At 29.8% G+C, this 18491-nt stretch overlaps 1 protein-coding gene across 28 annotated transcripts in view; it reads right to left on the bottom strand.

Moving 5' to 3' along the window:
- The window catches only part of LOC134694787 (centrosome and spindle pole-associated protein 1-like), a 71344-nt gene that overhangs the window by 38378 nt on the left and 14475 nt on the right, over positions 1-18491 (bottom strand). For 22 of the 28 annotated variants that reach the window (XM_063555849.1, XM_063555866.1, XM_063555841.1 and 19 more), the window contains 12 exons: positions 17384-17536; positions 16395-16457; positions 15577-15618; positions 14780-14887; positions 13355-13474; positions 10596-10655; positions 9770-9838; positions 9173-9244; positions 7713-7871; positions 7222-7265; positions 3872-3968; positions 3348-3380 (listed from right to left, as the gene is read on the bottom strand). In XM_063555849.1, coding sequence (XP_063411919.1) covers positions 3348-3380; positions 3872-3968; positions 7222-7265; positions 7713-7871; positions 9173-9244; positions 9770-9838; positions 10596-10655; positions 13355-13474; positions 14780-14887; positions 15577-15618; positions 16395-16457; positions 17384-17536 — 1020 coding nt within the window. The remainder of the gene's footprint in view (positions 1-3347; positions 3381-3871; positions 3969-7221; positions 7266-7712; positions 7872-9172; positions 9245-9769; positions 9839-10595; positions 10656-13354; positions 13475-14779; positions 14888-15576; positions 15619-16394; positions 16458-17383; positions 17537-18491) is intronic. The other 6 variants (XM_063555872.1, XM_063555885.1, XM_063555910.1 and 3 more) reach the window with 4 other exon arrangements.

Raw genomic sequence — 18491 nt, 5'->3', positions numbered from 1 at the left:
ATCTCTTATATCCTGTTCTGTTCACTTCTTTATACCCTAAGCTATTCTAAATTTAAGGCAACAATAAAAACATTACTTAAAGGAAGTAACATTTTCCAAAACCAACCCTTATTCTTAATGCAATTTTATCTGATTAGTAAAACTACTGCATTAGAACATTTAACTATGAGAATGGGCCTTTACAGTTTTTACTTGATAGAGGAATAGTGTCTGTATATCAGGCTTAAATCTGTGTTATGAAAATTTTGTCTGCAGATTAACCACATGGAAGAAGAAGCTTCAGTTATAAATTTCAGATCTCTAAATAAACAAATTAGTGTGATTCCTTATGTTTACTATAGAAATAAGTATTTGGAAAATAGAAAGGTGACAAAATTATGTCTGATTTTATGATAAGGCCGATTTCAGGATACAATCCTATAGGAAATTTGCGATTATGTTAAAACACTTAATTTGTAGTTTACCTAAAAAACTACAAATTTCAAAACAATGAATATACAGTATATAGTTACATTTTGAGAGAACAAGGCAAGATAGAGGTTCAGGCAATAATACATCACAATATCTTGATTGCTAACCAAAAGCTTTATACCAAGTTTAAGGATCCTACGATAAAATTTTAAAACCTAAAATGGTTATCATATCACATCTTTTTACTTTTGTGTAAACATTATTTTCATTCTGTGTCTGTAAAAAAATGTGTAAATTATATTTTCAGTAATTATTACTCCCATTCAAGTTCTTTACCTGTTTACAGATCTGTGTCCAACATACTAAATTCTATTGAATATATCTAGTCTTAGTACATTTTTTATGGTTTTAATAGAGTTCACTGTTTCAAGTTTTTATTTGTATTGATGCCTAGGGACATGTAAGTAATGAGTAGAGTGGTATTGATAAATCATTAAACAGAAGATACAACAGTAGTAACAAGGAAATAAATAATTCAAAGCACACAAGAGACTACTGTGGAGAAATAGTGAGACAAACAACTTTTATCACATGTAACATATACTGTGAAGTCATTATTTCCATGGGTCCAAGATATGGTTCTCAAAGAGTTGTATTTCCTGGACTCCTGTTTGTAATGGTTAGACAATTTCAGGATACAATCGTTTAGGAAATTTGAAATTATGTTTAATTGCTAATTTGTGGTTTACCAAATAAATTACAAATTACCCCCCCCCCCCCTTAAATAATGAATGCACAGTATATAGAATGAGATTTTACAAGAACTAGACAAGATAAAGGTGCAGGCAATATTTCTTAAACCTTGGACAGTGATAAAGAGCTTGAAGCTGATCATACCAAGCAATACAAATGTATTTGCCCTTTACATTTTTGCACACTGCTTTTAATAAAACCATGTAAATCTTTGTTCTCAATAATTTTTTTATGACAAGGTGCTAAGAGAGGAAGGTTGTCTAAAAAAACATCAAAACTAATACAGAATAAACAAACAAACAAATACTTGGAAATACAGAAACAAAATGTGACCAATTCTTGATCATCATAATAAAACTATGTTTATATGTTAGCTTTTGATACATTGCTAAAAACAACTTACAAGTACCAATATTTATATTTCAATATTCTCTATATGAAAACAAACGACTATTGAAGTTTAAGGATACTTCTAGTATAAGCTGTTTCGTTCAATGTTTCTTATACATATCTTTTTTTAATATGGAGTTCTTTCATCATCTAATACAAAAGGTGCTGTTCTCATTTTGAAAAATTTCATGTCAGCATAAATAAACTTTTCCAATACTTAAATATCACAGAGACAATTAAGATTTTGATAAGTCTGCTGTCTATATGCCTTATCATACTTTCATTGCTCAGTGTTAAGTTTTTATGTTTTGATATATTTTTCTTAACTTTGACCACTGAAACATGAAAATGAGGTCAAGGTCAAATGACACCTGCCAGTTGGACATGTACACCTTACAAGCATTTTATACACCTAATATAAAAGACCTATTGCTTATAGTATCTCAGATATATGGGCTATATTGATCTATAATGGTTTACTTTTATAAATTGTTATTTGGATGGTGAGTTGTCTCATTGGCACTCACACCATATCTTCCTATATCTCTCTATTGACCACAAAAACTTAACTTTGTTCACTGATCCATGAAATAAGGTCATGGTCATGTGAAACCATCTGACATAAGGAAACTTCATAATATAAGGTAATGATTTTCAAAGTATGAAGCATCCATGTCTTCTACCTTCTAAAATATAAGCTTGGAAGAAGTCAGTTTACACAAACTCTGCCAGATTAGTATCCCTATGTTGAGCTTTCTGAGACAGAAGTCGCAGGTGACCAAAATTACAGAAAATTGTTTGAGGACAAACATAAGAAAGAAATATGCTAAAAATAAAAGCATATAGACATTTAAAAGTAAATCTATACACTCAACTCACCAGCCACTGAGATGAATATAAAAGTAAGAAAGTGAGATATAAACTTTATAGTATACCTAACAGTATATATATATATAAATATTATACACTGTGGTAGATGAAAACTTTATTCAGGTATGATGCCAGTTTTAAGTTTTAAACAAATTAATTTCATGGCAGACAATTCATTTTTTGGGGAAAAAAGACTTTTATTCAGAGGAATATACATCTAAAGCTTCAAATCATTTTACATCTAGCCAATATTACAAAAAAGAAACAAGTATTCACACAAACTTTATAAAGAAGAATGTGTTTCAGCCTATATCTTTGATATCTTTCACAAAGAAATCTTAATTAATCCTTGATATCTTTAAACTATATCTTTAAAATCATTAACATTGATGTCTCATAATGAAATATTATAACTTGTCTTGGATTTTATCAAACCCCACTGAAATTATCTATATTATCATATCATGAATCCTGTCATTAAAATTTTGAAGAAACATGTTTACTCTATTATGTAGAATATTTATAAATTACTGGTAACTAACTTTATTCCCACAATCACTTTCAGATAACACAGAAATTACAGAAGAAATTTAGTATGCAAAAGTAGCAGATATCAGCTGACAAATTTTCTCCATTTATTTTGTCTATTGTTCAACAGCATCAGTGACTTGTACCAACCAATAAGTTGTAAAATATCTTGTTGGTATTTTTTTACAATACTTAATAATTCTTTACTATCAATCATAGAAATCTGATCAGTAAATGATTTAAACAATACGTTTCATTTATTAGTACATGCATCAGTTTGTTGTAGATTTAAAGAATTAAAGATTATTATTAGATTGAAGGTGAAGGGTGAAAGTCTGATTCTGTGTAGATCACAGTGACATTAGGCTGAAACACCACAAGGAACAATTACCTACCGACTGTTGTGGGGAACTCTGCACTTTACTTAACTGTTTGTGAAAATAACACACATTATTCATTAAGTATTTATCAGATTAAATATTTCTATACCTTCTCAATATTTCGTAAGAAAAAATGCTAGTTTTAAGGTGAACCCAAATTAATGGATCTGGTATTTTAAAAGGTTTATTGCTTTATTGAGAACCCAAAAGCAAAACGTCTCTGTTAAAACTGAGGAAGTACAGATTTTTTTTCATTTGCATTCTCAACTTAAGATTTAGACAATATAGTTATAAAGATATTTTCCTTGTCCATAATAATGAAAGTATAACAGATAGACTGATATACCACATACAACTTTATACAAAATTTAAGAAATTGCTCCTGATGCATGAGCAAATTCTAGCGTATTTTCTGGTTACCATTTATACGTAAGATTAGATTCAACAGATTCAGTTTTCAAACTGAAAACCAGATGTGTCAGCCCACCACAATATGATATTACCAACCAAACTAACTGAGAAAGACAGAAAAAACTCACCAAATCTTGATATTCTTCATTTCGTCTGGCCTGATCAGAATCTAACCACTGGTCATTGTCCAAAATATTAGATCTCTGATCACGAAATCTGACTTTCCTAAAAAATAATATGTATATGCAATTTTTAAGGCATTTATATACTTCCTACGACTGGTTGATTATTATTCTTATGATCAACATGTGGTTTCTTGTTCACAGTTTCTGTATTGGTCAAAAGTCATTTTTTTATTTTCCCAGGATTTGCTATTGTGACAATATGAAATAAAGGGCTGTGCTTTATGATACGTCCGTTGCTCTTTTAACTTGTCTTTTATGCTTTAAATGAATTTATATGATCAACTAGAAATATATATACAAATCAAAAGGGATGTTACATTAATATATTCACCAAAGTTTCATAAAATCCCCCTTTTTAAGTATGAAAATTCATTACTTAAGAAAACGTAAAATCTAAAATTTATAAAAATGGAAAGTGAGCTTATGTCAATAGATATAAACAATTTATCAAAGTTGCATAAAATTTTGTGAAAGTGTTAGTTATTGTCCCAAAATTGGAAAGTCCCCCCTTTTTAAGCATAAAAATTCATAACACAGAAATGTAAAATTTAAAATTTATAAAAATTGAAAGGGAGCTTACATCAATAGATATAAACAATTCACCAAAGTTTCATGGACATTGGTGAAAGCCTTTTTGAGTTATTATCCGAAGTGTTGAAAATCCCCCTTTTTTATGAATAAAGCCCCATAAATCCAAAACTTAAAATCTAAAATTTATAAAAATTGAAAGGGAGCTTACATCAATAGATATAAACAATTCACCAAAGTTTCATGGACATTGGTGAAAGCTTTTTTAAGTAATTGTCCAAAGTGTTGAAAACCCCACCTTTTTTATGAATAAAGCCACATAAATCCAAAAACTTAAAATCTGAAATTTATAAAAATTGAAAGGTTTACATCAATAGATATAAACAATTCACCAAAGTTTCATGGACATTACTGAAAGCCTTTTTGAGTTATTGTCTGAGGTGTTGAAAATCCCCCTTTTTTTATGAATAAAGCCCCATAAATCCAAAACTTAAAATCTGAAATTTATAAAAATTGAAAGGGAGCTTACATCAATAGATATAAACAATTCACCAAAGTTTCATGGACATTGGTGAAAGCCTTTTTGAGTTATTGTCCGAAGTGTTGAAAATCCCCCTTTTTTTATGAATAAAGCCCCATAAATCAAAAACTTAGAATCTGAAATTTACAAAAATTGAAAGGGAGCTTACATCAATAGATATAAACAATTCACCAAAGTTTCATGGACATTGTTGAAAGCCTTTTTGAGTTATTGTCCGAAGTGTTGAAATCCCCCTTTTTTTATGAATAAAGCCCCATAAATCCAAAACTTAAAATTTGAAATTTATAAAAATTGAAAGGGAGCTTACATCAATAGATATAAACAATTCACCAAAAGTTTCATGGACATTGTTGAAAGCCTTTTTGAGTTATTGTCCGAAGAGTTGAAAATCTCCCCTTTTTTGTGAATAAAGCCCCATAAATCCAAAACTTTAAATCTGAAATTTATAAAAATTGAAAGGGAGCTTACATCAATAGATATTAACAATTCACCATAGTTTCATGGACATTGGTGAAAGCCTTTTTGAGTTATTGCCTGAAGTGTTGAAAATCCCCCTTTTTTTATGAATAAAGCCCCATAAATCAAAAACTTAAAATCTGAAATTTACAAAAATTGAAAGGGAGCTTACATCAATAGATATAAACAATTCACCAAAGTTTCATGGACATTGTTGAAAGCCTTTTTGAGTTATTGCCCGAATTGTTGAAAATCCCCACTTTTTTATGAATAAAGCCCCATTTATCCAAAACTTAAAATCTGAAATTAAAAAAAAACGAAAGGGAGCTTAGGTCAATAGATATAAACAATGCACTTAAGTTTCATGGAAATTAGTGAAAGTGTTTTTGAGTTATTGTCCGAAGTGTGGACAACGGATGGACAGACTGACGGACAGAGGGACAGATGGACAACGGTAAAAGACAGGCGTATAAAAAGGTGACCATGACTGATTATTGGAAAAGAAAGATTAAGACTGATTAAAAATCTTAAAAAGAACAGATTTAATCATCCAATCTATTGCAATACAATATTTCACCACTCTCAAAATTAAAATCTCAATTGGAGAAATATTGTCTCACACTCCATGCATTGGTAGCATCTAATATATGTCTTGGATAGTCCCCTGAAGAATTGAAGTGTAAGACTTTTGTATTTGTTGTTTATTGTCTTTCAAAGGTACATTTTTTTTACTTTTTATCTATATTATATATTGAGAATAGTCATCACTGAGGATCCAGAGATACCATTTTTCTGGTTAGAAGAAAATCTGCTACTTTATAAATACTAAATACTACAGTTTCATTATTTATTCCTGCAAGAGGAATCCCAACTTAATTGAAGAACCTGATCTTTAGTGTCAGATTCAAAATCTGGAAACATCTTTCCTACATAAGCATCAGTTTATCTTTTAACTATGACCTTGATATAAGGACTTCTTAGGATAGGGTAAAACTATTGATAAGTTTTTAAATATTAGTGGTCTATTATTAAGAGCAAGAATCATCCAAAAATAAACTAATGATTACTGTTCACTGCAAGTTGAAATTTCATAAGACGGTTGAAAAATGTATTCAGAAGTTATTGCACCTGTGTCTATACTTCAAAGAAAATTTGTTATTTCTAATTATACCATACTATATTATGTAAAAAGAAATATTGATAACATCCAAATACAAAGCAAATTCTCATTACCATTGTCTGCCGATGAAGGCAGTCCTGAGAAAAGTATTACTGTATTTCGACTTACAAGTATAAGTTCTTATAAATATTTACTAAAAAATTTTACAATTTTTTTTTAATCTTGTTTTTTGTGTGCTTTGTCTATATGCCTATTTGTGATTTTTTTTTTTACATATTTGTTTGTTTTAAAGTGATGTTTTTTTTGTTACATATTTGTTTGTTTAAAAGTGGTCAAGTATAACACATTTTTACTGCTGAACCCCAATTTTTGACAGATTTTGGCAGTTTTGTTCACTCATGATGTCGCCATTATCAATATAATGGATTTTTTTGAAAATGTTATACAAATGAGAAGTTAAGCTAGCTATAAAACCAGGTTCAATCCACAATTTTCTACATAAGAAATGCTGTATCAAGTCAAGAATATGACAGTTGCTTTCCATTTGTTTTACTCATTCGAGCTTTTAGCCATTTGAATAGGGACTTTCTGTTTGATTTTCCTCCAATTTTTGTATTTTTGCAATTTTACTTTTCAGTACAAACTAACCTTGTTTCATATTCTCTGTCCAAATCTTTATATCTATCATTCCCCTGAAAAAAGTAAAAGACTATTGAATATAAAGAATTACTGCTATACCATCTACCCACATTGCTAACATGTATCACATTTAAATATTTATGTTTACTTTTAACATATCAGTGTATCAATATCTCATTCACTGTTGTAGGCTCTCATACCTGCATGATTCTATGTTTATTTTTACAAACCATTGTATCAACAGCTTCTTCAATAACATTTGCTATTGTAGGCCATCATGTCTTTATGAGAGTCTGAATGGGGGTCCTTCATTTCTGTATATTTTTTTTTAACTTTTTAGGTAATTTTTCTCTATACTTTATACTTTTAGCCCATAATTCTCTATATTTTGTATTTGAGTCCCTCATTTATCTCTATTCTTTATATTTTTGCCCAAGATTCTCTTTTCTGTAATCCCCCAATCCACACCCTCCTTATGGTTTTAGGTAATTATTACATACCAGTGTATCAATAGCTCCTTCACTATTGTAGGCCCTCATTCCTGTTGGATCATCACGCCTATATCTAGCTTCTTCTTGTCTTTTCCTGTCTAGCACATCATCATAAGATGGGGACTGCCAACCAGATCTTGGACCTGGAGGACCATTCTCATTGGACCTCTGAAATGACATACATGTTTACATATATAAATTAAAATGTCAGAATACTTGAAAAATGTATCTGTTTTAAGTAATTTGAAAACAAATACAGACTTTGACCTTAAAAATCAAACTGTCTCATATTAAATGCTTGTCATCTTATATCTGCTTATTACCAGACAATTGAAATTTTTACTTATAAATCTTAGTATTGATTTAAAGGTTAAGTAACACAAATACAGGACACTTTTGCCTTAAATTAGTAATAATATTATTTACAGAGCTTACAACTACAGTCCTTTTACATAGTTTTATGAAACTTTTAATTCATTTGTAAATATATTCTGTCTAAAATACATTTGACAAAGAAAAGGAATATTCTAAGCTAAGTGAAAATAAATTTTCCTGCACTATAATGACAGCATTACTTGTCTAAATATTTTCATTCTATAAATATTCTAAATACTTTTTTTGCTATTTGCTTTTATTTAAATGTTAGTTTTCAAACAGAATTTTAATCAGGTTGTAGAGAAGAATAAAAGCAAACCAGGAACATGTTAAAAACACTATACACATACATTTTGTGAATACATTTGTGCTGTTTACATCACTGCACCTCAAACCATCAAGATGACACAAGAGTGAACAGTAGAGGTGTAATACAGTTAACTACACAATGTTCCAATAACAAAACAATAACGTAAAGTCCAACTAAATTAACAATAAATTTCTACAAAAATCCAAAACTTTTTAATTTTTTTTGTCACCAAATCTTATTTCTTATTTCTGTGCATTCATTGGAACTGTTATTCTTTTTTTTTAATATGGAATGAAGACGAATAAGGTATAGGAAAGGTCAAAAAGAAATAACTGCAGAATGAAAATGAAATGTTGAATAAGAAGAGAGTTTTAACAGAAATTTGAGACACACAGCAATGTATTTGACACAGTAATTGTTAAATATCTGTTATATTTGCTAGAAGCAGTCCCTTAAATCTTAGAAATTGTGACAAAAGCTAAGAATTATGATGCCATGATAAACAGAAAATAGTGATCCCTTCCCTTTTGCAGACACAGGTATATTGTATTTTTGTGCTCAAATTTTGAAAGAATTTGAAGCTAACCCATGGTTACCAATTATCTTCAGATGATGGCAAAAACAATATAAACTTCATAATATGACCCCAAACATTTGTGTTAGGATAACAAGTGTCTGGTTTCAAAGCAGAAAAGTCAAAATATATAAATAAGAACAAAGCAAAGATTGTCTAGCTTTTGAGTTAGTGTATGCTAACACAAGAGTTAGTTCAGCTAATACTTACACCTCGTCTCTTCCCATCCTTATTTTGTAGCATTTCATTATATTCTCTATTTCGCACTGCCATTTTTCTTTTCTATTACATTATTAGAAATATTTAAATTGAATAGTTTGAAATGACTTAATTTGTTATTGCAATTTACTTTCTTTAATTAGTACAAAAACAAGATGAAAGATAAATACATGTATCATAATTGGGAAGTAAATAATTTAGCTGGATACTAAGAAGCGTTTTGTGTTTAATAGTTATAATGGAACAGGCAAAATGATAATGAACTATCAAATTAAAAGTTAACAAATAATACTAGCATTGAAACTTAAAAGCAGCTTTAATTTAACACAAACTTACAAAAAATATACAATATTTTAAAATAGGGAGAAATATGATTTACTGGTTGTTTCCTTTTTCTTATGTTATTGTTTAACCAACTAATTTACATTAAGGCACCTGTGCAACTTTTTCATATAATATCTCCTAAGACTAACTATTAAGATAACTTGATATGTTTTTCTCTTTTCTGTTTATAATTTGGAATCTAAAGGAACAGAATTATGTTAGGACAGATATATTTGACTTATAATGAAAGGAAAGACTGCATACCTCAGCTGAATCACTGTAATGTAACCCAGGTAACGTAGCAAATATGTCATCTTTCTTCCCAACATCTCTCTGAAATAACATCATGTTATTGAACAGTTATGGGATAATATTTTATATGCTGCTTAACCGCTTAGTTAAAAGGGGAATAACTCCAGCACGGAAATCTCTCACAAAACAAGTAAAGAAAATAAATGGATGATGAAAATGAGATTTTGAAGAGAATAAAATTGACAACTTTGAAGAAAATATATTATCTGACAACAATGGAATTCATTTAAAGAAAAGTAAAAATACAATATCTATGGCATACTGCTCTCATTAAAAATAAAAATTTAATTGAAAAACATTTTTTTACTGCTTTTTGTAAGTACATGTAGTCATAAAAAGATCTTGTCTTGCAAGTCAAAAATGATAATATCCAAATAAATTCTTCGAAATAACACATTTTTATATGTTGGATTTTTTCAAACAAAGCAAAAACAATTAAATCTAAAACTTTGAACCTCATGAGTCAGTGTCTTTCCTGTTATTCTAAATAACTGGAACAACAGGAATTTAAATTAATTCATTTGAAAGAATTCTGATTAAAGCTACCAATGATTCAGCAGCTACTATTCATTTCTTATTATCATGTGAATCAAGAAAAAGGCTGAGTGATTATATGCATAGTAAGATGATGAAAGCTTAGGCGAGTATTAAGGGTGATCAAGAGGACAGATAATATTGTAAGGTGTCCTGGACACAACATCAACAAAGGTAGATTCTATCAAGGCTGTAGAATAAAACAATCAAGTTTGTGGTAAATAGCATGCTCAGTGATTTGTACCTCGTTTGTGGCAGAGTTTACTCTTCTGTTTTGGGGTTCTGTGTCATTATAACCATGTCGCTGTAGAACACACAAATGCAATAAATCAAACAAACAAAAGAAACACTTTATACTAAAATTCTTTATTTTTTATCTGGAAAAGTCAATATAAAAATTTGAAAAAAGATGAATAAAAAAAGAAAAAATATTTTAAAAATATATTTTTAAATTTCGTTTAAAAAAATCTGCATTAAAATAGAAGTAAAAAATAATTATTTGTATGTAACTGCTCTTTAATAAATTATCTTTAATTTTACAAGTAAAAGACTATCATGCTAACACCATAGCCAAATCATGGGTAGATGTATCAAGCGGAGCCACTATTCCTTAAACCTCTTGTAAGTACTAGCTAGCACCATTCATTAGTAATATGAATATCAATGATTAGTCTGAGGAACAGGATTTAAAGCCCAATAAAAATAATCTAATAGACTATCACATTTTATAAAATATAATAAAAGTATTCTCCTTCAATACAAATATTTTGTGAAGAAGTAAAATATAAAAGGATAAATGTATATATATGTCCATAATTCAAGATTACAACACCAAAATGTCAATACAAGCTGGTCATCTGTTGGAGACTAAAATAATTTGTTGTGAAACATATGATCACTGCAGTTGAATCAAAAATATCTTTAGGTCAACCTTTTAAATAGAAAACACACTGTCTACTCAGTAGCATTTATTCTGTCCAGAATTTTACATAACTTTTATTAAGTTGCTTTCTCTTTAGTAATCTTAATTAACATTTTCCTTATTAATTTATAAATTAAAATTCAAGTGTTTGGTAGCACTAAATGAGAGAGGTTATATGGAAGTCTTTTTTATTCACAAACTAAAGGAAGAAGAGCAACTCCACTTGTAAGATTTGAAATATTCAAATTTTAAATAGAGGTTTATTATTTATTAATTGCTTTACTAACATATTCATTTATTCTTGTAAGAACAAGTAAACTGCGAGCTACTGCTCACTGATGATACCCCCGCCGCAAGTGGATAATATTAATAGTGTAAAAATATGCAAGTGTTCGGTAAACAGGAAGTTGTCAAGTGATCAATCTGAAAACGCATCACACGGTATAGCTGACTTGTATAAATCCTGAAACAAAATTTCAGAAATCCTTGTATTGTAGTTCCTGAGAAAAATGTGACGAAATTTTCAACTTGGCTATCATGTGTAAAATCAAGTGTTTGGTAAACAGGAAGTTGTCAAGTGATCAATCTGAAAACGCATCACACCGTATAGCTGACTAATATAAACCCTGAAACCAAATTTCAGAAACCCTTGTATTGTAGTTCCTGAGAAAAATGTGACGAAAATTTTCAACTTGGCTATCATGTGTAAAATCATACAAGTGTTCGGTAAACAGGAAGTTGTCAAGTGATCGATCTGAAAACGCATCACACGGTATAGCTGACTTAGATAAACCATGAAACCAAATTTCAGAAATCCTTGTATTGTAGTTCCTGAGAAAAATGTGACGAAAGTTTCATGGGACGGACTGACTGACGGACGGACTGACGGACAGACAGAGGTAAAACAGTATACCCCCCCTTTTTTAAAGCGGGTTTTAAAGCGGGGGTATAATACTATTTATTTATGAAAGCGCTAATGTAACGTTGCGGTCTTTTGAACAACACATTTTCCCGTTTCTGTTTTATGACGTTACACCTTTGACGTGCGCTTCGTCGTCTAGACTTTATTTTGATAACATACGGATGCACATTGTTTATTAGACAGATTAAAGTTGGTAAGAAACTTTTTATGTATACTATCTTTTTATTATATCAAAACTTATTTAAAGAGAGAAAACATTGTATACTATTTATTAGAAATATGCGTAACTTTTATTTATTATTTTAAACGTAATTTAACTTACGAGAGAAATTATGATACATGAATGAAATGGTTTTTATTGTTTGTTTAGTTTAATATGAATACTTAAACATGTACATCTTATTATAATTTATGTATTTTTACTTATGTGAAATTATTCTTTATTTGTAGAGAATCGATTGTTAGCGACCATATGATTTTTATAAAAGAATAAAAGATAGATACATGGTTAACTCGCATACTCATCTCTTCGCCCCAAGTTAAACTTTATGTGATTCGTACACCACATTTCAATGAGCATTGTACCTTTGTATCCACTTCTAAGTATAAATCCTTCAAATTTTATTTTCAAACTTTAAGTTCCTATTTCAACCAGTGAATTTTCATATTTTTAACAAAACAAATAACATTAGCATACTAGCACATACTTGTATTTTTTTTCTTTAATCAAATACATATTTTCTCTTACCTTTCCAAAAGTGCATAATATTGTTCACTTTTCACAGACAAATAAAACCTTAGCACTTTTGAAGGACACACAGAGGAATGCCATCCATTCCAAAAAAAACAATTTCAGCAACAAAACTTTAGTCTACAAATATTTGACATTGAAAATCAAAAAAAGATCACCCTCTCTCTTAAACTCATATTCCATAGTTCGTCTTCTAAATTTTTGCCTTTGAAATCAAAAAAATCACTAAGGATTATCAATTATGTGTAAGTATAGTCTACATTTTGATTTATACTGACCAAGCAGTGTAAAAATCCTGTATCATGTTGACAATAATATGACACTGACCTTTAACATAAGGTTGTCACATTGAACTTCAACATAGGTCATAGTTCCAACCTCTTTGAACTTGATATCAGTTTTACTTACTGGATTTCTTGCTGAGGTAGGAAGAGGTGGTCTACCCTCTGTCTGTCGACCTCTACCTTTACCACCTTTCTGTCGTAAAAATTCATTATATTCATCATTGCGTAGCTGCTTTTTGCGTTGCTGAAACAATTACCATGCTGCATTAGTAAACTATTACTAAAATATGCATTAAACATATAAAAGTTCATTATACCAAATACTGCATGCATACATATATACATAATCAGTACGTTCACTTTCATGTCTGTTGTCAATCTTCCAGTGAAAAGAAACATTAAGTTTTGGTAACATTAATGTGACATTAAGTTCCTTATTACCTCCCCTTGAAAGCCATGCTAATCTTACCAATGAATATTCCTATCACCAGAAAAAATTGACATGCATGAATAAAAGTAGTTCATTGAAATGTAAGCCTGGGTCCCGCATGGTTATTCTGATTGGATATGAAATCGCCTGGGTAAGGTAGCCCATGCAACATGCCTTGTATCAGACCAGTAACTGTCATGCAACTTACAGAGTATGGTTTGATATCAATAAATTGTTTACTCTCATACCAATGTCGTGACCAGCTATGGACTGGATAATTCAGATTCTGGATAAATATACAGAAATCATTTACTTTACAGTCCTCAAATTTATAAAAGGATAAGGTTCGCAAACTGTCCTTACTGGCCCAACAAATTGCAGCATCACAAAATCAGCTGTCTAAATAAAGATGATAAAAAAAGTTTGGGCAAAGGTAAACTGTAAGATTGTTGTAATCATATGGATATTCTGTTGAGATTTAATGATTGGGGGACAACATGAATTTAAATTTTCTGTAAAATATAACAAAAAACCTGTTTTAATTGAAAAATATTGAGCTGATGAAAGTACACCAAAAGTATTTTCATGAAAGTTGTTGTTGATACTGACAAACATCATGGTAAATTGTTTAGCTTGAGGGTGAGGAAACTATCCGAAATTTATAAATAAAACAATTCTTCATATAAATGCACGCACAATTTATTGAATACATTGACTCTGACTTACATAGACATGGATGCACAAGTTAAGATAAGAACAAGGACGCATAGATTGTCAGACTGCTCCCTATCAAGCAATTGCCATGGCAAGACCCTAGTACATTTAATATCATTTTGATTAGAAATTTAAAGAACAGGTTTTTTAGAAACTTTGATTTGAATAAAATAATTGAACATTCATTTTAATTTCCATATTATGAATGTTCATTTTTACCTTTTTCCTTTTTTAAGATTGACCTCTGGTAAGATAAAAGGTATGTGTATATTTTTGTTTTGTTCAGATGACTTTCAAATTTCTGAATACAAAGTTTACAAAATGATATAGTTCACATACGTATGTACCTCTTCCATATAATCAATTCCCTTTTGATGACAATGTAGTACAGTATATTAGCCTTACCTCTGCTGAATCTCTTGGATTCAAACCTTTCAGGAAACCACCAGGAGCCTCATCTGTAGAAGGTCTTTGTCTGGGTTCTGGCTGTTGACGGGGTTCTGGTTGATAATTCTGAAAATGATGTGTTTTCGTTCCTTACTTTTTCTAAGTCATCAACATCAATATCATGATAGCATTTGAAACATATTGAAGTGGAAAAGTTAGAATATAGCACAGAATTACTTAAGACACTAATATAAAATAAAAATGGTACAGACTAAATGACAAACTCCTCCCAACTATTACAGGAAGGACATTACAATATCATGCATAACATGTCAAATTACATTTAACTCTTCAGAACTATTCATACTTTTGTTGTTTTTCTTTAACTAATATTCTATATACAAGAAAACAAGAATATGACCAGCTCACACTATCACTGTCAGTGAATGTGAATCAACAGCCTAATTTAGCATATATTTTTAAATGGTCATATCCTAATGCACATTTATATGTAGTTTTAAGTTGATGTGACCCTTAATTTAAAGGATATAGGATATTCTCCCATGTCCATCAGCACATGGACAGCAACACAGTACAATGCTTTTATTGCAGCTCTTCATCTCAGTCAGTGAGGCCTCCAACATGGAGCCAAAAAACTCTCACCTCACTACAAATTTAAAACTACCATAGCATCTGTTCGAGTGTAATTATTTGCAGTTAGTCAATTTCTTGGAGAATTGGCTAACTTTTAACAGAGCTTCCCTCTTCAGAGTAGCTTTAATCTAAGTATACAATTATTTCATATTCTTAATTACCTCCTTTGGTTCACTTCTTTTACCTCTCCCTCTTTGGCCACCCTGAAATGCAATGATAAAGTATAAATATTATGCAGAAAAGTCCATGGTCTCATGTGCACCTATGTCTATTTTAGGATCATTTTTCTGAATTTTCAGAAAGTCATTTCAGGGTTTTGAAACAATTTTTAAAATGATTTATAACAATATGCTATTTCAAAATTAAGTGACTATGCTTTTTGAGCAGTTGGAATTTTCAAAACTAGTAATTCTTTGGAAGATTTCATCCACTTGAAAAATAAAATTCATTAATGTATCAGGATTTTTTTTTTTCTAAATTTACTGAAGAGCATGGCTGCCAATTGAGCTACAATTATAAAATCTAGTGTATTTGTACAGCTATATTAACTCTAAAATGCAACAACAAAAATTGATCTACAACATGCAATATACAAGCTTCAATACCAGTAGATAATACTAATGGTTAGCAATCATGTATAGCAAATTCAACTGACAATCAATTACTGTAAAATACACACATCATAACAATATGTAGTCAATAACAAAGAAATGACGAAAAATGGTCCAATCTTTATATTTAGACTTTCCTATAGATTGACTTCAGCAAGAACATTCAAATATAATGTTTTTTTTTTAAATATTATATACTATATATAAATAAAATATCTTATTGAAAAACCTTTTTACATGTTGAAAACTTGAAATATATTTTTTGGAAAAAGTATGATAAAGTTTAATTCTACATGGTAAGAGGATAGGACAGCAAAGTATCACTACACAGGATGGGACTGCAAAGTACCACTACACAACACTGTTACCTCAGTTCTGGCCTCTACGTCAGAATTAACTCCCTTTATTAATCCAACTAATGCTTCATTATGCTGAAATGATTACATTCCAACGAAATATTTTTAATAAAAACTTCAGCCTAAAACCACCCTGGTTTTTAAATGATAAAGGGCTTTTCCAGACACCGCATAATACAACTGCTGTCACATGTCAACTGAGACTTAAACAGGTCTATTGTTGTTTAAAACAATTCTTATCAAACACCAAGAAAGACCCCCTTATTCGGCAATGGTAAAGAACTAATTACAAATAAATATAACCTTTGTGTCTCGTATATGACTGTACATCCAAATATTAAATGTTTTCCTTTTTCTGATCCTTAGCTGAACCATACAATAAAATATAATTGTCGAATAAATATACCAAAGATGTCATTTTAAAAGATTCAAATTACGACAGACCCACACAAATTTATGATCGAAATTTTTTTTGCAGTAAAATATAATGATCACAACTCTGATCATGGTGTTACTTTTTCTATACATCTGACAATTTAACTTAGGATGTGTAATCAAAACCAAACCAAAATGCTTAGGTATTATAAAAGGAGTCATTAAGACTGCAAAACTTCACACATTTTGAATGCCATTTCTTTGCAATACCTCAAAATCAACTTCATCGGCCATCATTGTATGGTATGTATTTGCTACCTCATAAAACCTTTCAGCTTGCTAAAAGTCATGGATAAAAATATATTGTAAGGTCAAAAATCAATTTCTCCTTATTCTAAAGTTTTTTAAAATCTATTGTTCAATTCTTACAAGTTTGAAAATGTAGACTTATAGTAAGAAGAATAAGCTTGTAAAAATTATCAAGATTAAAATAGATATGATGTAATAACCTTCAGAGTTTAGTCTCTACATGAAGGAAAAGGGTTAAGAATATTAACTAAAACAACACATCTCAGGTTAAATAGGAAAGAAAACATTTCACTCTGTAAATAGAAGACAGGTCATACCTCATTTATCAATCTGTTGTACTCCTCCTTTCTTTCTTCGTTTAATTTGTCCCTCTGTCTATCATGGGCACCAAGTTTATTAAACATTCCCCCTGGAGTCGGGGGTTTTGGTGGTAACTGCTCTCTGTGAGTTTCCCTCTCTTTTTCCTGTCTCTTTAAAATCACAAAACATTTTTCATCAAAAGAGTTTATTAATAATCCAAATGAGTTCACATCACTATAAAACTAAAGACCTAAAGCTGCATATTAATAAAGAAAAACTCATTACAAATTATTGTAAAATGTTCAAAGGCATCTGAGAGTAATTTAAATTGAAGATATAACATCAGAATTATTGCAAAATCAATTACATTTAAAAAGAAAAGGTATATTTGAATGATTTTTCGACTAGTAGGTAATCATTATATATCCTGTAATAAGAAATTCACTACAATAGCTCATTATATGGAACATTATAGAATAAACATAATTTATTTATAATTGAATAACATTTTGAACTTGAAATGGAACAATATTTACATTTGTTAATAAATAGAAATTGTATTACTAAAATTCATATTAAATGAATATAATGCAGGTTAGTAAAATCTGTAAGAAACGATACACAATCATTCTGTTATCCTGCAAATAATAATCATGTCAAAAATGCTAGATAATAATTGCTACCCTTAAGACTCAGTGCTTGATATAAACTTATAACACATAAACAAGACTCAGTGCTAGATATAAAATTCTGACACAAACTGAATTTTAAGTAATAAAGAGTTACTCTTAAATATGTTTGCAATAGACAAATGAATGCTCAAGGGTTTGGAATGTATGGTCAGTCAGTAGAATCCTTTGCATTGTCCTGATAATTAATTCCAAAAATAAGAGTAGCATTTAAAGAGTAATCCTTATATATATGTACTTCTTCTTTTATCTGCAGCAATGAAGATAATCATCCATTATATATATATTGAAGTTTAAGTCAAAAAATATTATACAAAAGTAAAAAACAAGATTATGTGTTCATAGGTCAACATGACATGTACACAAAAACGCTCACGTGTAGAGGAAGAGACTGAGAAAAGATACTTTTATATGTTTATCTGTTCTGTAATGCAAA

This window comes from Mytilus trossulus, chromosome 1 (assembly GCF_036588685.1).
Source record: "Mytilus trossulus isolate FHL-02 chromosome 1, PNRI_Mtr1.1.1.hap1, whole genome shotgun sequence".
Lineage (NCBI taxonomy): Eukaryota > Metazoa > Mollusca > Bivalvia > Mytilida > Mytilidae > Mytilus > Mytilus trossulus.
This window is presented reverse-complemented; position numbering and strand designations above follow the sequence as displayed.